The sequence below is a fragment of the Myxine glutinosa genome, chromosome 5 (assembly GCF_964187855.1).
Source record: "Myxine glutinosa chromosome 5, kmMyxGlut1.1, whole genome shotgun sequence".
Lineage (NCBI taxonomy): Eukaryota > Metazoa > Chordata > Myxini > Myxiniformes > Myxinidae > Myxine > Myxine glutinosa.
This window is the reverse complement of record NC_136265.1, coordinates 4,066,389-4,088,622: the sequence shown is the minus strand read 5'-3', so window position 1 is coordinate 4,088,622 and position 22,234 is coordinate 4,066,389. Positions and strand designations below refer to the sequence as shown.

The 22,234-nt window shown below is 49.5% G+C and overlaps 1 protein-coding gene across 4 annotated transcripts in view; it reads left to right on the top strand.

The window, feature by feature from the left end:
- Positions 1-22,234, top strand: part of ZC4H2 (zinc finger C4H2-type containing) — a 44,708-nt gene that overhangs the window by 10,975 nt on the left and 11,499 nt on the right. For 2 of the 4 annotated variants that reach the window (XM_068117939.2, XM_078777505.1), the window contains 3 exons: positions 13,588-13,759; positions 18,590-18,759; positions 21,248-21,410. In XM_068117939.2, coding sequence (XP_067974040.1) covers positions 13,588-13,759; positions 18,590-18,759; positions 21,248-21,410 — 505 coding nt within the window. Of the gene's footprint in view, positions 1-13,587; positions 13,760-18,589; positions 18,760-19,731; positions 20,221-21,247; positions 21,455-22,234 lie in introns of those variants that run through there. The other 2 variants (XM_078777506.1, XM_078777507.1) reach the window with 2 other exon arrangements.

The following is a 22,234-nucleotide window of genomic DNA, read 5'->3' as shown; positions in this document are numbered from 1 at the left end:
TATTCACACTGTAACCCTTTATTTGTATTAACACTGTAACCCCTTATTTGTATTAATACTGTTGTCGTGAAAATCAAGCTCAGACACGACTTGACCCTTGGGTAGGTTTAATATCATTTAGATCTGAAGTAACATCCTGTAAAAATACATTCATGCAACAGACATTAGAATTCAGAGTATTACATGGGCAATGGCCGATATCAATAGAGAAAACAATCAGCGCAGCATATAGGGGCGTACATACCATTCAAACTACAGGACTATGTCACAGTGAGTGCCGCTGGAGTGTTCGTGCGCCCCGGTTGTCCCGGGTCTTATAGACGCCCCTTTTGAAGCGAGCACACCCTGGGTTCACCTTCGGTATAATTTCACTACATTCTCCCCGCCATTAGAACTATACTGCCGCTCGGCAGGTTTCAAGCAAGCGTCAGCAATAATCGAATGGGTCACGTCAATCCACGTCAGTCGGTCCACCCGTAGCGGTCGGGGCGGCGAACTACCCTGCCAGTTCGTGTTCGGAAACTACCGGGTACGGCGTCCCCAAGCCCGGAGTCCCCCGCGTCGGAATAGCCGCCGGAGGTGGGAGTCGGAGGGGGCGCCCCAGCGCCTTCGGGCACGGGAGTGGGTGACGACGGAAGTGTCGGTGGTAGTTCCATAGAGGAAGCTTCGGTAGAGTCCATAGACTCGTAGACGGGTTCGTCGATATCCCGGTCATCGTCCCCACATGGGGCGAGATGGCGTACAGAGACAGTAGACTCGCGGCCGTCCGCCGTTAACACGCGAGCATGCTCGGGATTAGCCTGGAGGACCCGCACCTTGTCAACAAGGGGGTCGTACTTGCTGGCACGAACCGCTCGTTTGAGATAGGCGGGCCCTGGCTCAGCGAGCCAGCTGGGTAAAGATTGGATACTGCCAGAGCTTCTAGGGTGGTGGAACAGTCGCTCGTGAGGAGTCTGGTTGGTAGCAGTACATAGGAGAGCCCGGATCGAGTTTAGAGCGGCAGGTAGCGACCACGCCCATTTATCGAGGCCTCGGCCGAGGGTCCGAAGGCTTAGCATGACGGCCCTCCATATAATCCCATTAAAGCGTTCGATCTGCCCATTCGCTTGGGGCCGGTACGGGGTGGTGTAGCTCGAAGCGACATTATGCTGGAGCAAGTAGCCCCTCACCTCCTGGGACAGGAACACCGCACCCCGATCGGTATGCACGTAGGCCGGATACCCGAACATAGAAAACAAATTCTGCAGGCACCGAATAACCGTGGCAGCCGACATATCCCCGCACGTATAAGCAAAGGGGAATCGTGAATACTCATCGACGATAGTGAGCAGATAGCGAGAGTTGCTCGACAACGGCAGCGGCCCTTTGAAGTCCATCGCCAAGCGCTCCCACGGTCTAGTAGCCCTAACGAGCGTCCCCATAGGAGGGTTGTAAAAACGCGGTTTGAGTTCCGCACAGATCGTGCAATCACGGCAGATGCGGCGGATGTCCTCAATCGAGTACGGCAGATTCCCCTCGCGCACAAAATGCGCGAAACGCGCTACCCCGGGATGACACATAGTGCCGTGCAAAGTGCGCAGCCCCTCCAAAGTGACAAGCCCCGCGCAAGTGGCCGGCCTCGATAAGGCGTCGGCGACCAGGTTATCCTTCCCCGGGCGGTATTTGATGGTGTAGCAGAAGTCGGCGAGTTTGATACGCCAACAGGTGATTTTCTCATTCTTAATGCGCTGAGCATGTAAGGTGTCATACATAAATGCAACGCTTTGTTGGTCCTTGACGATTTGGAAACACCGCCCAAGCAGGTACGGCCGCCATCGCCGAATTGATTCGACGATCGCGTACGCTTCCTTTTCGACAGACGAATGCCTCCGCTCGGCGGAGGTGAGAGTCCGCGAGAAGAAAGCCACAGGGCGTCCCCCTTGGGAGAGAGTCGCCGCTATCGCATGATCTGAGGCATCACTCTCCAAAACGAAAGAGGCACTCTCGTCAATCATCGCGACAGCGGCGCCAGCGATGTCGGCTTTAAGGCCCTCGAAGGCCGCCATGGCGGCTGGGCCCATGGGGAATGTGTCGCAGGCCACGAGGGGGCGGAGCTTCGCGGAGAAATTTTGCACCCACTTTGAATAGTGGGCGAACAGCCCAAGAGCGCGTTTCAGCGAAGTCCGATCGCTAGGCGGAGCCATATCGAGCAAAGGGCGCAGACGCTCCTTATCCGGAGAGACAGAGCCATGGGTCACGGTGTACCCCAAAAGATCTACCGTGCGTAGAGAGTAACGACACTTAGCCGCATTCATGGTTAGGCGATATTTCCGCGCGACCTCGAGGAAGCGCTTCAGATTAGCGTCGTGATGCTCCTGGTCATACCCACAAACCGTAGATTGTCCAGATAGACAAAGACATCGGGCAAGTTCTCCTTCGCAACGAGGTCATCCATAGCCCTCTGAAAGCAAGAGACTCCGTTAGTTACCCCAAAGGGGAGTCGAGTGAACTGGTACAACCGCTGACCCGATTCAAAGGCTGTAAAGACGCGATCAGCCCTAGAGATGGGGACCTGATGATACGCACTACGCAGATCGAGGGTGCTATAAACGGAATACAGGGCCACCTCGCGTGCCAGGGCGTCCATCCCCAGTAAGGGGTAGGCATCCGCCATCCAGCTGTGTAAAACGATTAATCGTCTGCGAGTAGTCGATTACCATGCGCCGGCGGTGGGCCTCACTTCGCACCACTAAGACTTGGGCCCGCCACGGTGACCTACTGGGTTCTATAATACCGTCCTTTAAGAGCTGGGCCGTTTCTTCCGCAATGAATTGCGCGTCTGCGCGAGAGTAGCGCCGCGATTTGACGGCTACAGGGGTACAATCGGTGGTCAGGTTGGGGAACAGCGAGAGAGGCTCCACGTCCATTTGGGCGAGGGCGCACACAGCAAACGTGTCCGGCCCACCGAAGTCTATTTCCAAACGTCCATGTCGCTTAAGGAAATCAAGGCCTAACAGAACGTCGGCACATAAAGCAGGTAATACCATGAGATACACGTCTGGGAACGTGCGTCCCTTTATCACAAGTTTCAATCGACACGCCCCTTTTGTGCTCAACCGAAGTCCTTGAGAGGCCATGAAGATCCGGCGTGTTGTCCCGAGAACCGGCCACCCATGTTGATGCACAGTCGTTGATCGATAAAACTATCCGTAGACCCCGTGTCAATCAAAGCTTGCGCAAAAACGCCCGTGACCTTGAGCGGAATGATGGCCTGCGCAAGGCCGGCAGACCCGGCAGGTATTGTACCGGCCGGGCGAGAAGATCGCGCCTCGCAGGTGGATCCCACTCCGGCTGCAATCCTCCGGGCATCGTCGGCAGGTTGGGCCTCAGCAGGAGCATAGAAATCGTAATACCCACTGTCAGAGGACGTTCCCACGCCGGCTGCAGTTTGCCGGTCATTCGGGCAGCCCGGGGAGGATCCTCGTGACAAGCGCATAGTTGGCTCATCAGCAGTTACATTTGCCGGAGTGAGTGTGTGTAGGTCGTAAGAGCCGCCGCCAGATGGCGCTCGAGTCACGTGAGAAGGATCACTGCCGTCTGCAGATTCATATGCCAGAGTGGGTGCATGTAATTCGTAAGAGCCGCCGTCAGATGGGGCTCGAGTCACGTGCTGCGTTTGCCGCACATCGAGAGGAGTTTCCAAAGCAGGAGCATGTCGCTTGTTTGAAGTAGGCGTTCGAACGCCAGTCAAGGTCGGTCGCGCTGCAGCCGGTCGCGTTCGCGCCATTTGTTTCGGCGGCCCGGTGTATCTCGCCAAGGTCAGGCGTGCAGCCAGAGGCCCGCGAGAAGGAGGTCGGCTCATCAAAGCCGAGTGAGGCACCCCGTCCGGCGCTCGATCCGTTGGCTCAGCGATGAGCCCATTCAAGGTCACGCGGGGACGCATGCCCCGAGCGGCGTTCCTGCAGACCTTTGCAAAATGGCCCTTGGTGGAGCACAGGTGGCATATGGCTTCCCGAGCCGGGCAGTCAGATCGAGGGTGCTGCCGATTCCCACAAAAATAACATTTTGCGTACCGGTCAGGCCGTGGCCGGGCAGCAGTTAGGCCGGAAGCGGAGTCCGCTTCCGGAGCACCCAGAGACTCGGCCGTGGTGGTCGGGTCCTCCTCCATATCCTCGGCGGTACCCCTCTCCGGTCGCGCGAGTTGAGAAGCCCCCGCCACGACTCGTGGGTGATCATAAGCGGTGGATTGTTCTCGGGCATCTGTATAGACGCGTGCCAGCCGAAGTGCCTCCGTAAATGTCAGCTCCGCGACCTCCAGGAGTCGGAGCCTCAAGACTCCAGAATTAATTCCGGAGACGAATGAATCTCGGAGCAAGTCGTCCTGCACTTGCTCGTGGGTCCGTACCTCCTGCACGCAGTCCGCCAATAGGTAACGCAACTCCTGCGCGTAGCGATCGATCGATTCAGATGGTTGTTGTCGCCGCTGGGAGAGTTGATGCCGGCCGTGCACAGCGCTCCGTGTTTTTACGTATAGTCGCTTCAGCTCGGCCAGAGCCGTAGCGTACGTCACAAATCGAGCAATGCTCCGGTAAACGGTGTGATGGAGTTTCGACTGTAACACGTACAGCTTCACCGCAGCGGTGGGCTCTGTTTCGTGAGCGGCAAAGTAATTCTCCAGCGTTTTGAGCCAGTGGGTGAACTCCGATCCCGATCCCTCAGCTTGAGAGTCGGCTCCGAGAATCGGTACCACGATCATCTTGTGGTCAGCCATTTCGGCGATCTAAATGATATTAAATGTCGTGAAAATCAAGCTCAGACACGACTTGACCCTTGGGTAGGTTTAATATCATTTAGATCTGAAGTAACATCCTGTAAAAATACATTCATGCAACAGACATTAGAATTCAGAGTATTACATGGGCAATGGCCGATATCAATAGAGAAAACAATCAGCGCAGCATATAGGGGCGTACATACCATTCAAACTACAGGACTATGTCACAGTGAGTGCCGCTGGAGTGTTCGTGCGCCCCGGTTGTCCCGGGTCTTATAGACGCCCCTTTTGAAGCGAGCACACCCTGGGCTCACCTTCGGTATAATTTCACTACAACTGTAACCCCTTATTTGTATTAACACTGTAACCCCTTATTTGTATTAACACTGTAACCCCTTATTTGTATTAATACTGTAACCCCTTATTTGTATTAACACTGTAACCCCTTACATATATAATAATAGCGTAAGGACTCGACTTTGTTATCCCTTTTACGCCGCACCCAGTGACCCGATGCCCACGGCACTAATGGATTTACGATCTACGAACCGCGCTCTTTGTTTATCACGTACAGCCATACTCGAAAAATCTGAATTAGCCGACGTTGGGGCCCAAAAGCATCCGATTAACTGCCGATACGACGCCATCTTACGACGCCATCGTATTGGCTAAGGCGAAGCGAGCCGTCCGCTGATTAGACAGTCGAGTGGTGTGAACATGGGTGGTGTGAACCAAACGGTCTTTTTATTCCCTTGAACATTTTAAATTAGGATATATAAGGAAACGTCTTTATCGTCATTTTAATAAAGTTAAATGGAGTGACGTTGCGATACTCGGGGTGCGTGGCATAAATCCTCGTAACTCAGAGAGGTGTAGCAGGTGGCGAGACGTAAGGAAGCTTAAAGATAACGAGCTGAAACAGACGAATGATATGTCAATCCCTTTCTACACCGAACGGCAATAAAAGTATGAGAGCGGGAAGGCATGGCCTGAGCACTTCGAGCAGAGAGGACTGATTGGACTTAACTTAAAGAGAAAAAATTGGAGCTTAACGGAAGAAGAAGATCCCATGAGCGCTCCCCGATGCCATCCATAATGGTACACTCTATCCATACACCACATCCTCCCTTCCGTGGATGTTCCACGGGTTTCGGCTCGTTTGTATTAATACTGTAACCCCTTGTTTGTATTCACACTGTAACCCCTTATTTGTATTAACACTGTAACCCTTTATTTGTATTCACACTGTAACCCCTTATTTGTATTCACACTGTAACCCTTTATTTGTATTATCACTGTAACCCCTTATTTGTATTAATACTGTAACCCCTCATTTGTATTAACACTGTAACCCCTTATTTGTATTCACACTGCAACCCCTTATCTTTATAATAATACCGTAAGGACTCGACTTGTTATCCCTTTTACGCCGCACCCAGTGACCCGATGCCCACGGCACTAATGGATTTACGATCTACGAACCGCGCTCTTTGTTTATCACGTACAGACATACTCGAAAAATCTGAATTAGCCGACGTTGGGGCCCAAAAGCATCCGATTAACTGCCGATACGACGCCATCTTACGACGCCATCGTATTGGCGTCTGCTGGGCGAAGGCGAAGCGAGCCGTCTGCTGATTGGACAGTCGAGTGGTGTGAACATGGGTGGTGTGAACCAAACGGTCTTTTTATTCCCTTGAACATTTTAAATTAGGATATATAAGGAAACGTCTTTATCGTCATTTTAATAAAGTTAAATGGAGTGACGTTGCGATACTCGGGGTGCGTGGCATAAATCCTCGTAACTCAGAGAGGTGTAGCAGGTGGCGAGACGTAAGGAAGCTTAAAGATAACGAGCTGAAACAGACGAATGATATGTCAATCCCTTTCTACACCGAACGGCAATAAAAGTATGAGAGCGGGAAGGCATGGCCTGAGCACTTCGAGCAGAGAGGACTGATTGGACTTAACTTAAAGAGAAAAAATTGGAGCTTAACGGAAGAAGAAGATCCCATGAGCGCTCCCCGATGCCATCCATAATGGTACACTCTATCCATACACCACATCCTCCCTTCCGTGGATGTTCCACGGGTTTCGGCTCGTTTGTATTAATACTGTAACCCCTTGTTTGTATTCACACTGTAACCCCTTATTTGTATTAACACTGTAACCCTTTATTTGTATTAACACTGTAACCCCTTATTTGTATTAATCCTGTTGTTGTGAAAATAAACCAAGTCCACAACTTTGTCCCATAGGTAGGTTTAATCTCAATCAGATCTTTGGTATCATCCTGTAAAACACAATCATGCAATAGATATCAGGATCTTGGCATCATATAAGAATGATTGATCATATTAGTCAATGCAAGCAAGCCTAGAATATGTGCGGGTACGTACCATATAAGACTACATGTCATAGTAAAATGTCACAGGAGTGGCTCAGTGTCGCGGACTTCTGAGGTCTTATAGACGCCCCTCAGCGGTTTAAGTGGGCATCACTCCTGGGTTCAACTTTAATACATTTTCAGTACAACTGTTACCCCTTATTTGTATTAACACTGTAACCCCTTATTTGTATTAACACTGTAACCCCTCATTTCTATTCACACTGTAACCCCTTATTTGTATTAACACTGTAACCCCTTATTTGTATTAACACTGTAACCCCTTATTTGTATTAATACTGTTACCCCTTATTTGTATTAACACTGTAACCCCTTATTTGTATTCACACTGTAACCCCTTATTTGTATTCACACTGTAACCCTTTATTTGTATTATCACTGTAACCCCTTATTTGTATTCACACTGTAACCCTTTATTTGTATTCACACTGTAACCCCTTATTTGTATTCACACTGTAACCCTTTATTTGTATTATCACTGTAACCCCTTATTTGTATTAATACTGTAACCCCTCATTTGTATTAACACTGCAACCCCTTATTTGTATTCACACTGCAACCCCTTATCTATATAATAATACCGTAAGGACTCGACTTGTTATCCCTTTTACGCCGCACCCAGTGACCCGATGCCCACGGCACTAATGGATTTACGATCTACGAACCGCGCTCTTTGTTTATCACATACAGACATACTCGAAAAATCTGAATTAGCCGACGTTGGGGCCCAAAAGCATCCGATTAACTGCCGATACGACGCCATCTTACGACGCCATCGTATTGGCGTCTGCTGGGCTAAGGCGAAGCGAGCCGTCCGCTGATTGGACAGTCGAGTGGTGTGAACATGGGTGGTGTGAACCAAACGGTCTTTTTATTCCCTTGAACATTTTAAATTAGGATATATAAGGAAACGTCTTTATCGTCATTTTAATAAAGTTAAATGGAGTGACGTTGCGATACTCGGGGTGCGTTGCATAAATCCTCGTAACTCAGAGAGGTGTAGCAGGTAGACGTAAGGAAGCTTAAAAATAACGAGCTGAAACAGACGAACGATATGTCAATCCCTTTCTACACCGAACGGCAATAAAAGTATGAGAGCGGGAAGGCATGGCCTGAGCACTTCGAGCAGAGAGGACTGATTGGACTTAACTTAAAGAGAAAAAATTGGAGCTTAACGGAAGAAGAAGATCCCATGAGCGCTCCCCGATGCCATCCATAATGGTACACTCTATCCATACACCACATCCTCCCTTCCGTGGATGTTCCACGGGTTTCGGTTAGTTTGTATTAATACTGTAACCCCTCATTTGTATTAACACTGTAACCCCTCATTTGTATTAGCACTGTAACCCCTCATTTGTATTGACACTGTAACCCTTTATTTGTATAAATACTGTAACCCCTCATTTGTATTCACACTGTAACCCCTTATTTGTATTAACACTGTAACTCCTCATTTGTATTAATACTGTAACCCCTCATTTGTATTAACACTGTAACCCCTCATTTGTATTAAGTATTAACACTGTAACCCCTCATTTGTATTAACACTGTAACCCCTTATTTGTATTAATACTGTAACCCCTCATTTGTATTAACACTGCAACCCCTCATTTGTATTTACACTATAACCCCTTATTTGTATTAACACTGTAACCCCTCATTTGTATTAACACTGTAACCCATCATTTGTATTTACACTATAACCCCTCATTTGTATTAACACTGCAACCCCTCATTTGTATTAGCACTGTAACCCCTCATTTGTATTAGCACTGTAACCCCTCATTTGTATTAGCACTGTAACCCCTCATTTGTATTTACACTATAACCCCTCATTTGTATTAACACTGCAACCCCTCATTTGTATTAGCACTGTAACCCCTCATTTGTATTAGCACTGTAACCCCTCATTTGTATTGACACTATAACCCCTCATTTGTATTAACACTGTAATCCCTCATTTGTATTAGCACTGTAACCCCTCATTTGTATTGACACTGTAACCCCTCATTTGTATTAATACTGTAACCCCTCATTTGTATTAACACTGCAACCCCTCATTTGTATTTACACTATAACCCCTCATTTGTATTAACACTGTAACCCCTTATTTGTATTAACACTGTAACTCCTCATTTGTATTAACACTGTAACACCTTATTTGTATTAACACTGTAACCCCTTATTTGTATTAACACTGTAACCCCTTATTTGTATTAACACTGTAACTCCCCATTTGTATTAACACTGTAACACCTTATTTGTATTAACACTGTAACCCCTTATTTGTATTAACACTGTAACCCCTTATTTGTATTAACACTGTAACCCCTCATCCACAACCCCTTATCCACTGCAGAGCCTGAACATTGTGACGTGTTGTTCCCTCTCGGCCAATGGGACTTGAGGGTTTAACAGGAACGACACACTCAGGCTTTCCAATTCACAGTGCACATGGTGCCTCATCTCGGGGAACATGGGTACCTCATCTCGGGGGACATGGGAACCTCATGTCAGCACACATGGAAACCTCATGTCAGCACACATGGAAACCTCATCTCTGCACACATGGGAACCTCATCTCCGCACACATGGGAACCTCATCTCAGCACACATGGGAACCTCATCTCATCACACATGGGAACTTCATGTCATCACACAAGGGAACCTCATCTCAGCACACATGGGAACCTCATCTCAGCACACATGGGAACCTCATGTCATCACACATGGGAACCTCATGTCATCACACATGGGAACCTCATCTCAGAACACAAGGGAACCTCATCTCAGCACACAGGGGAACCTCATCTCAGCACACAGGGGAACCTCATCTCAGCACACAGGGGAACCTCATCTCAGCACACATGGGAACCTCATCTCAGCACACATGGGAACCTCATGTCAGCACACATGGGAACCTCATGTCAGCACACATGGGAACCTCATGTCACCACACATGGGAACCTCATGTCAGCACACAAGGGAACCTCATCTCATCACACAAGGGAACCTCATCTCAGCACACATGGGAACCTCATCTCAGCACACAAGGGAACCTCATCTCAGCACACATGAGAACCTCATCTCAGCACACAAGGGAACCTCATGTCAGCACACATGGGAACCTCATGTCAGCACACATGTGAACCTCATCTCAGCACACAAGGGATCCTCATCTCAGCACACATGGGAACCTCATCTCAGCACACAAGGGAACCTCATCTCAGCACACATGAGAACCTCATCTCAGCACACAAGGGAACCTCATCTCAGCACACAAGGGAACCTCATCTCAGCACACAAGGGAACCTCATCTCAGCACACAAGGGAACCTCATGTCAGCACACAAGGCAACCTCATGTCAGCACACAAGGGAACCTCATCTTAGCACACATGAGAACCTCATCTCAGCACACATGAGAACCTCATCTCAGCACACAAGGGAACCTCATGTCAGCACACAAGGGAACCTCATCTCAGCACACATGGGAACCTCATCTCAGTACACAAGGGAACCTCATCTCAGCACACATAGGAACCTCATCTCAGCACACATGGGAACCTCATCTCAGCACACATGGGAACCTCATCTCAGCACACATGGGAACCTCATCTCAGCACACAAGGGAACATCATCTCAGCACACAAGGGAACATCATCTCAGCACACGAGGGAACCTCATCTCAGCACACGAGGGAACCTCATCTCAGCACACAAGGGAACCTCATCTCAGCACACAAGGGGACCTCATCTCAGCACACAAGGGAACCTTATCTCAGCACACAAGGGAACCTCATCTCAGCACACAAGGGAACCTCATCTCAGCACACAAGGGAACCTCATCTCAGCACACAAGGGAACCTCATGTCAGCACACATGGGAACCTCATGTCAGCACACATGGGAACCTCATCTCAGCACACAAGGGAACCTCATCTCAGCACACATGGGAACCTCATCTCAGCACACATGGGAACCTCATCTCAGCACACATGGGAACCTCATCTCAGCACACAAGGGAACCTCATCTCAGCACACATGGGAACCTCATGTCAGCACACAAGGGAACCTCATCTCAGCACACAAGGAAACCTCATCTCAGCACACATGGGAACCTCATTTCAGCACACATGGGAACCTCATCTCAGCACACATGGGAACCTCATCTCAGCACACATGGGAACCTCATGTCAGCACACATGGGAACCTCATGTCAGCACACATGGGAACCTCATCTCAGCACACATGGGAACCTCATCTCAGCACACAAGGGAACCTCATCTCAGCACACATGGGAACCTCATGTCAGCACACAAGGGAACCTCATCTCAGCACACAAGGGAACCTCATGTCAGCACACAAGGGAACCTCATGTCAGCACACAAGGGAACCTCATGTCAGCACACAAGGGAACCTCATGTCAGCACACATGGGAACCTCATCTCAGCACACAAGGGAACCTCATCTCAGCACACAAGGGAACCTCATCTCAGCACACATGGGAACCTCATCTCAGCACACAAGGGAACCTCATCTCAGCACACAAGGGAACCTCATCTCAGCACACAAGGGAACCTCATCTCAGCACACAAGGGAACCTCATCTCAGCACACAAGGGAACCTCATCTCAGCACACAAGGGAACCTCATCTCAGCACACAAGGGAACCTCATCTCAGCACACAAGGGAACCTCATCTCAGCACACATGGGAACCTCATCTCAGCACACAAGGGAACCTCATCTCAGCACACAAGGGAACCTCATCTCAGCACACATGGGAACCTCATCTCAGCACACAAGGGAACCTCATGTCAGCACACAAGGGAACCTCATGTCAGCACACAAGGGAACCTCATCTCAGCACACAAGGGAACCTCATCTCAGCACACATGGGAACCTCATGTCAGCACACAAGGGAACCTCATCTCAGCACACATGGGAACCTCATGTCAGCACACAAGGGATCCTCATGTCAGCACACATGGGAACCTCATCTCAGCACACAAGGGAACCTCATGTCAGCACACAAGGGAACCTCATCTCAGCACACATGGGAACCTCATGTCAGCACACAAGGGAACCTCATGTCAGCACACATGGGAACCTCATGTCAGCACACATGGGAACCTCATCTCAGCACACAAGGGAACCTCATGTCAGCACACAAGGGAACCTCATCTCAGCACACAAGGGAACCTCATCTCAGCACACATGGGAACCTCATCTCAGCACACAAGGGAACCTCATCTCAGCACACATGGGAACCTCATCTCAGCACACAAGGGAACCTCATCTCAGCACACAAGGGAACCTCATCTCAGCACACAAGGGAACCTCATCTCAGCACACAAGGGAACCTCATCTCAGCACACAAGGGAACCTCATCTCAGCACACAAGGGAACCTCATCTCAGCACACAAGGGAACCTCATCTCAGCACACATGGGAACCTCATCTCAGCACACAAGGGAACCTCATCTCAGCACACAAGGGAACCTCATCTCAGCACACATGGGAACCTCATCTCAGCACACAAGGGAACCTCATGTCAGCACACAAGGGAACCTCATGTCAGCACACAAGGGAACCTCATCTCAGCACACAAGGGAACCTCATCTCAGCACACAAGGGAACCTCATGTCAGCACACAAGGGAACCTCATCTCAGCACACATGGGAACCTCATGTCAGCACACAAGGGATCCTCATGTCAGCACACATGGGAACCTCATCTCAGCACACAAGGGAACCTCATGTCAGCACACAAGGGAACCTCATCTCAGCACACATGGGAACCTCATGTCAGCACACAAGGGAACCTCATCTCAGCACACATGGGAACCTCATGTCAGCACACATGGGAACCTCATCTCAGCACACAAGGGAACCTCATGTCAGCACACAAGGGATCCTCATGTCAGCACACATGGGAACCTCATCTCAGCACACAAGGGAACCTCATGTCAGCACACAAGGGAACCTCATCTCAGCACACATGGGAACCTCATGTCAGCACACAAGGGAACCTCATGTCAGCACACAAGGGAACCTAATCTCAGCACACAAGGGAACCTCATGTCAGCACACAAGGGAACCTCATCTCAGCACACAAGGGAACCTCATCTCAGCACACATGGGAACCTCATGTCAGCACACATGGGAACCTCATGTCAGCACACATGGGAACCTCATCTCAGCACACAAGGGATCCTCATGTCAGCACACATGGGAACCTCATCTCAGCACACAAGGGAACCTCATCTCAGCACACAAGGGATCCTCATGTCAGCACACATGGGAACCTCATCTCCCTGCACATTATAAAAGATTTATCTTTTCTTGATTGTACAAGTCTAATGCGTGATGGTTTTTAAGGTCATGCTCTGTTGAGGAATGCATCCACTCTGATCTCTTCCATTATCAGGTCCAAGCTGTGCCAGGTTGAGGGAGTCCGTGGGAGGCTCAGGGCTGAAGTGGAGGCACTGGAGTGTGAGGAGCGCCAGCTGCGGGATTTCCGCCGTGAGCTTGAGCTCCTGCTTCAGGAAAAGATGGCACACGTGGAAGAACTTCGCCTTATTCATGCTGACATTAACGTGGTGCGCATCGACCAGTCAGTCCTTACGAGCTTTTGTCATTTAAATTTTTTTTACTACCAGTGTTTGTTTGGGGGGAGTGAACCAACGTATAACCTTTTCGACTTTAACGTCATGACGTAAGCAGCACAGCCCACCATGTTTACTTCTTCTTGGTGGTTATAATCACTTGGACAAAGCGATGCGGCTTCGACAAATCGCAGGGACTAAACCTCGTCCTGCCTGGAAATTTAAGCTGAAGCAATCCTGGTTTAGTGGTGCGTTTCCTTTTACAATTTACAGGGTCTTCAGAAAGTATTCACACCCCCTGGCTTTTTCACATTTTGTTGTGTCGCAGACTGAATTTAAAATGGGTTAAATTGAAATTTTTTGTCTCGATCTACACAAAATACCCCACCAATGACAAAGTGAAAACCTGTTTTTAGAAATATTTTCACATTTATTGAAAATGAAATATGGAAATCTCTAATTTACATAAGTATTCAGTCCCGAGTCAATCCTTCGTAGAAACACCTTTGGCAGTGATTAGAGCTTCGAGTATTCTTGGGTATGTCTCTATCAGCTTTGCACATCTGGATTTGGGGAGTTTCTCCCATTCTTCCTTGCTGATTTGCTCAAGCTCTGCCAAGATGGATGGGGATCGTCGGTGAAGAGAAAGCTTTAAGTCTTTCACAGATTCTCAATGGGATTCAACTCTGGCCTTTGGCTGGGCCTCTCAAGGACTTTCATTGAAGCAGGTTACCACTGAAGCCATTCCAGTGTTGCTTTGGCTGTATGTTTGGGGTTATTATCCTGTTGGAACGTAAATCTTCGCTGCAGTCGAAGGTCTTTTCCACTCTGAAGCAGGTTCTCCTCAAGGATTTGCCTGTATTTGGCTCCATTCATTGTTCCCTCTATCCTTGCAAATTTCCTTGTCCCTGCCACTGAAAAGCATCCCCATAGCATGATGCTGCTATCGCTATACTTCACGGTAGGGATGGCGTTAAATTGGTGATGATCTGTGCTCGGTTTCTTCCAGGCATAGCCTTTTTCATTCAGAAGTTATAGGGATAGAGAAGATAGAGGGGGGGAGAGAGGAGGAGGAGGGGGTAAGGGAGGAGGAGTGAGAGGAGGAGGAGGGTAGTGGGCTAAGGAAGGGGGAGCTGGGAGGGGAATGAGGAGTAGAGCAATGACTTACCACACAATGCTATACACTCCTGGATGGGGGAGTGATAAGGGTGAGGGAGGGTAAATTGGGGAGGAGGGGTGGGTGTGCGAAGAGAGAGACAGAGACGAGCTAGAGGGGATGGGAGAGCAACGCCTCAAAAATTTAGTTGAAATTTAGTTAGTCGGCCTGGGTGACTTGGTCTCGACTAGATGCTAGGCCGCACCTAATTTTGTCCAATAAAGTGGTTTTAAAATATTTTTTGATGGTTCTCATGCTTATCATTAGATGCATAACGTTCGTAGCGAGGTGTGGATATATGGATTGACATCGGATGGTCTGAGATTCGGGATTTAGGAGCTTCGAAGTTTTTTCATTAGGAATATATGCGATTTGTTTTGGGGGGCCCTTAGAGCTAACGGAGGCTCGGATTTTAATTCTGATTCCGGATTTCGCAGTCGCTAGTACGTCTTAACACTCGACAGAAACTGGCCCCGTGAAATTTCCAGGTGACGGTGTCACCCGATTTTCGGGTGACACCGTCACAGTTTCGGTCTTCGAGGCCGGCCGATAGGCACAGTGTGACCGGAAGGGACGAGGTTCTCCTGACCACGTGGCCCTTGACTTGGTTTGTCCGCACAATGCGGGCGCTTCCAGGATGAACTTTAGCCGGGGAGCGTTTGGGCGCCCCAGTCTGATACTGCCGCCCACGCGCAGAACAACTTGTGAGTGCACGTGGGTCCCGGCGGTCCCACTGGCCTAGCGCTACCATGTTTAGACAGCGAACTCCGTCCCCGGGCACCGGCACCTACTCCCGGAAGTTTGAGAGATCAGCAGTGCCGGGCACGGTAGGACACCCGCGGAGCCCCGGCGGACCGGGGACGCGCGAGCCTACGCGTTAGCGTGCTCCGGCGGAATCAACGGCTTCAGCCACGGCCGGGCCGATATTCGGCCCGGTCGCCCGGAAATGAACTGGTTCGACGCCCGCGCTAGAGAGGTCACGGGCGACTGAGATGTATTAACAAATAATTAATTAATTTGAGACGTCCGATTTCTAGTGTTTGGAAATTTGGAAGAGCTTGACCCTAGCCTTTCCCTTGCGAGGGCAAGGAGGAACTTAACACTTGACACTTAAGCTTAGTTTGAAGTACACCCTGCCAGCGCCCACGGCGGGACGGCAGGGCAACCAGAAGGGACGAGGTTCTCCTGACCACGTGGCCCTCGATCTGGGAAGCGAGAGGCGTTCCATTAGTGGACGCGCCCCTCACGCCCGACTTTTGGGCGGCCCCGGCAGGCCGTTTGTTTTGACGTTCCGTGACAGGCCCCGCACCCCCACCTCCGGGCCGACCGGGCGACCGGAATGAATCCCGGTGTCCCGATCCGAACCTTCAGAGCGGGCCGGCTGGGGAGTGCCAAGCACCCCGTACCTGCACTTTCCGTCCCTGCGGTCCCAAATACCGGAACCACCCGAATACCACTTTATTTTGACAAAATGAGGTGCGGCCTACAGCCTTAGAAAACCAGCCCTATATAAGTCAATACCTCCAACGATACAGGCGCGCATTCGTGCCGCGTGACGTGGTGACGTCATCGCGCTTTCACCTTAAAAGACTTATTTGATATAAGTTAATATCTTGATATAAGCCTTAGAAAACCAACCCTATAGAAGTCAAATGGTCCAATAAAGGGTGATGGGAGGGTGATGGGAGGGTGATGGGAGGGTGATGGCAGGGTGATGGGAGGGTGATGGGGGAGGGTGATGGGGCCTCCCTATAAAAGTCAGTACCTCCAACGACACAGGCGCGCATTCGTCCCGCGTGACGTGGTGACGTCATCACACTTTCACCTCAAAAGACCCATTTGATATAAGTTAATATTCTGATATAAGCCTTAGAAAACCAACCCTATATAAGTCAATACCTCCAACGATACAGGTGCGCATTCGTGCCGCGTGACGTGGTGACGTCATCGCGCTTTCACCTCAAAAGATTTATTTGATATAAGTTAATATTTATTACAATAGTTTCCAATTCTCTCTTGAACTCGGAGTTCACTTGGCCCATTGCTTTACTCATTCTAATCCTCCCATTATGTTAATCGTTCTTTTAATTCAATCTTTAATTTAATTTATTTTGACTTCTTGACTCCAGCGATTTCCCTATGGAGAACCCAGGCGACGCCGCGGGAGCCTTCATGGCGATCCTGCTGTTTAATTATTTTCGTTGCACTCAATGAAGTTACACTTTCAGCCCATTCTTTAATCTTTTATATAATTGTCCAAACAGTACAAGAAAAAAGTTAGGTTTAATGCTTTGGCAATTTCACATTTTCTTGTGTAAATATGGAGAAGGAGGGATGATAGCCTTGCTTAAATAAATATGCTTAGTTATAAGTATTGTTAATTTCTTAATTTTCACATTTCACTCCAGATTTTGCCACTTATTTAGTCCACGAGATCCGATCCTGAAATGCAAATGCAGATTTCGATTTTGTACTTTTGCTGGAGTCCGTGAAAGGTCATCGTGGTTCCAAGGCAAGGCAAGGCATGTTTGATCAGGCCTAAACAAAATGGTGACTTAAGTCCCCTGCGAGGTGAAAGAACGCTTACCAAGGGTAAGCCTTTTTTTTGTTTTATTTCATGATGAGCACCCTGTTAATTATCTTCAAAAGGGGTGTTTAAATTCACCCAAATACCCAGTTTTCATTTACGCCCTCTGTTGGAGATCCGTTAGTGTGCATGCAAAGTTTCGGGCCGCTAGGTTTCATGGTTTTGGAGTTATGGAGACACACACATTCTCTTTTATTATTATCGACCAGCGGGGGTACCCGGTGTTGTTTGGTGCTGTTCTAATCCTGTTGGCATTTTGATTTTGAAAATATCAAAAAATAAAATCTATTTTTTGTGGTGCCTTGAAACACTTCCCTACACCCACTAAGGAATGGGGTTGGGGATCATTTAATATTTCATTTCACGTAGCTACAAAGTCTCGGGCACTATAGAACAATTAAAAACAAATAAAATTCAACTTTCTTTTTTGCAAATTTTTCCAAAATGTCTTTTTCCTAAAACACTCTCAGGCACTCATTGATGAACCTTTGAAAAATTGATGAAGATCCTTTTAGGTGTGTGTGTGTGTGTGTGTGTGTGTGTGTGTGTGTGTGTGTGTGTGTGTGTGTGTGTGTGTGTGTGTGTGTGTGTGTGTGTGTGTGTGTTTTTGCCATTTTTCTCAAACATTTCTCTTATCGAAAATATAAAACGACTCTACTGGAATCGGACTCATACCAGGACAAGTGTAAGCAGAGATTAGTTAAGAAAATAACTCAGCAAGCCAAAATGGAATGCGAGAAGGATACGGCTGAAAGGAAACTTAACCGCAATCGCCCAAACATAAGCTCCGGTGACGAACAGGTTGAGACAAGTGTAGGCTCTGAGGAATAGCACAGGGAGATTGCTTTAGTGATGAAAGTGAGATGGCCGGATTATTAAATAAGCTGTGAGATTGTATTAATGTGGTGTTAGACTGTTGGTTTGACGTGGACTCATCGAGCTCCATGACCTCCTCTTTCCTTGTGCGTCTGTGTGAATAATTATTTTTTTTAACCATCCTTGTACCATAACACAATTTTCCCATCAAATGTATCCTCTCTCAGTTAAATGAATTTTTTTTTTTCTGCACACTCTCCCTCAGATGGAGACCACCATCAAGCAGGCAGAGGCGGAGGTCGGACGGCTCGTGGATTCCACGAGACGATTGCACGAGGAGTATCGCCCACTCCGCGATGAGCTGGAGGCACGCAGAGCGGCCCTCGGCCTGGAGAGAGACCCAGCTCACGACCACGATGACCAGCTTGCTCTTGAGTCAGCATTCTCTTCTCTGTCTTGCCTTTTGTTTTCATTGGTTCTCACTGATTATAAGGATACACAAGAAACTTTAAAACAGGATGGGACAACTTGGCCCATCATATCTGTGCTCTATCAACGCAATAATTTAAAATGTATCAGTTTATGAACTTTAATGAATTGGGTGGAAGTGGAGTGGAGAGGACGGGGCGGGGACGGGATGGGGCGGGGCTGGGGCAGGGTTGGGGGTGGGGCTGGGGCAGAGTTGGGGGCGGGGCGGGGCTGGGGCAGAGTTGGGGGCGGGGCGGGGCTGGGGCAGAGTTGGGGGCGGGGCGGGGCGGGGCTGGGCCAGAGTTGGGGATGGAGTTGGGGGCGGGGCTGGGGCAGAGTTGGGGACGGGGCCGGGGACGGAGTTGGGGACAGAGTTGGGGACGGGGAAGAGTTGGGGGTGGGGCGGGGCTGGGGCAGAGTTGGGGATGGGGTGGGGCTGGGGCAGAGTTGTGGACGGGGCGGGGCTGGGGCAGCGTTGGGGACGGGGCAGGGCTGGGGACGGAGTTGGGGGAAACAGCCATCGCATCCCCATGATAAAGCGGAAAAAACAGCCATCGCATGAAACTGTAAGCCCATCCAGGACCACTTCCCCCTTCGTAATCTTGCATCAACTGCCACCCTAGCTAACAATACCCACGACCAAATCCCACACGCCTCCATCTACCATCCCCCATCAACCATCACTCTAACGTACAAAAACACCCACGACCACCCCACACGAGCGACCACAGACACAAATGGTGTCCTGGGAAAGTACGAAACTGGACGATCGTGTAACATACAGGACACCGGGTCAGCCTGCCAAGGTGGGACAAATCATTCATCGCCCATTTTTAGTCAGTGGTGTCTGAGTGTGTCTGGGTGGTGTACGTGCTCATTCGTACCACGTACGTTCCAGGTTGTGCTGTGTACGTGCCGTTTACGTTCCGAGCCGTGCAGAGTACGTGCCGGGTCATGCCGTGTACATACCGAGTCGTGCTGTGGACGTGCCATCTACATTCCGAGTCGTGCCGAGTACGTGCCGGGTCATGCCATGTACGTACCGAGTTGTGCTGTGGACATGGCGTTTACAATCCGAGTCGTGCTGTGTGCAGGCTGATTCCTGTCGTGCACGTGCTGATTCGTGCAATGTACCTACCGAGTCGTGGCATGTACGCTCAGTCGTCTCAGTCAACGAACGGTACATCTTCTCTTCTAGACTTGGTTATAGTTAACTTCCCTGCAAATGTCTGCTGCTCTTCTTCTGCTCCAATCGGTTCTTCTGATCATGTGCTTGTTAAAGTGGAGATCTCTTTGGCCATTCTCAGAGAGCCTCCTCAGCGTCAACGAGTCTGGCATTTCAGTCAGGCCGGCTGGCACGGTCTCCAAGCAGCCATCAATCATCTGGACTGCTCTCCCATCTCTACTGCATCTGAGATAAACTCATCCTGGGAATTCTTCCGAAGTGAATTGCTCTCTCTCATGCACAGATTTATCCCATGTCGTCTTCAGTTGTCATACCCTTCCTCCCGTCCATGGTACACTGAATCTTGTGGTGAGGTAGTTGCCCCTTTGCGCAAGTGGATCGGTGTCTGAAAGGGCGTCGGCCACTGCATTTAAGGAGCGACGAACTGGTCGCCAAGGTGGGGGGGGGGGGCGGCGGGGGTGGAGGGGAGTCTGAGCATCACCCAACCACCAAGGTGTGTGTGTGTGTGTGTGTGTGTGTGTGTGTGTGTGTGTGTGTGTGTGTGTGTGTGTGTGTGTGTGTGTGTGTGTGTGTGTGTGTGTGTGTGTGTGTGTAAGATAGCATGCATATTTTTACTTCCGCCACCCAAGGTGGACGGAGATTGTTTTCACGTCTGTCTGTCTGTCTGTCTGTCTGTTCGTTTGTTTGTTTGTTTGTTTGTGAACAAAATATCTCAAAAAGTTGTGGACGGATTCGGATGAAATTTGGTGGACCGGTTGGGTATCTGACGAGGATGATTTGATTCGATTTTGGTGAAGATCTGAATATGGATTCGGATATGAGAATTATTTAATTTCTCAGTGATTCTTCACCATTGTGTGATAGGACTAAAACCGACATATAGCAGGATATCTCAAAAAGTTATGGGCGAGTTCTGACAAAACTAGGTATATAAATTGGTTAGGTGACAATAACAAGCTGATTCGATTTTGGTTCTGGTCTGGATCCAGATACGACCTATCAGTGGGAAGCAAAACGTAAACTGTTCACCTGGTGGAGGTATTCTCTCTACCGAGTGCCGTTCTATTCTGCTCCTGAGTTCATCTTAACCAGATTATATTGTACTTTGTTGGTGTCGATCTGCAGATTTGTTTAATTTCTTTAGCTCAATCCTAACTACAAAGTGTGAATAAAAAGCCTTTTTTCGTTTTCAATGTCACCTTCTCTCCTCCCCTCTGATATCTATTTTATCTTATTATATTCCCATCTGCCCCTATTCTTTTCACCTAGTTCCCTGGAGAGGCACAAGGCCGATTGGGCCACAGAATCCGTGACCGATGGACTTCCGGAGCCTTTAGCTCTGGCTACGGCTGCGGCCCAGCAACTGCAAGCGGCGCGCAAGGCCGACGTTCGTCAGGGAGCTGCTTTCCGTCAACAACCTCCTCCGATGAAAGTACGTCACGTGACCGCGTGTGTGCACAACCTCCTCCGATGAAAGTACGTCACGTGACCGCGTGTGTGCACAACCTCCTCCGATGAAAGTACGTCACGTGACCGCGTGTGTGCACAGCCTCCTCCGATGAAAGTACGTCACGTGACCGCGTGTGTGCACAACCTCATCCGATGAAAGTACGTCACGTGACCTCGTGTGTGCATAACCTCCTCCGATGAAAGTACGTCACGTGACCTCGTGTGTGCATAACCTCCTCCGATGAAAGTACGTCACGTGACCTCGTGTGTGCATAACCTCCTTCGATGAAAGTACATCACGTGACCGCGTGTGTGCACAACCTCCTCCGATGAAAGTATGTCACGTGACCTCGTGTGTGCATGACCTCCTCCAATGAAAATACGTCACGTGACCTCGTGTGTGCACAACCTCCTCCGATGAAAGTATGTCACGTGACCGCGTGTGTGCACAACCTCCTCCGATGAAAGTATGTCACGTGACCTCGTGTGTGCACAACCTCCTCCAATGAAAGTACGTCACGTGACCTCGTGTGTGCATGACCTCCTCCGATGAATACGTCACGTGACCTCGTGTGTGCATGACCTCCTCCGATGAAAGTACGTCACGTGACCTCGTGTGTGCATGACCTCCTCCGATGAAAGTACGTCACGTGACCTCGTGTGTGCATGACCTCCGATGAAAGTACGTCACGTGACCTCGTGTGTGCATGACCTCCTCCGATGAAAGTACGTCATCTGTTCTCGTGTGTGCATATCCTCCTCCGATGAAAGTACGTCACGTGACCTTGTGTGTGCATAACCTCCTCC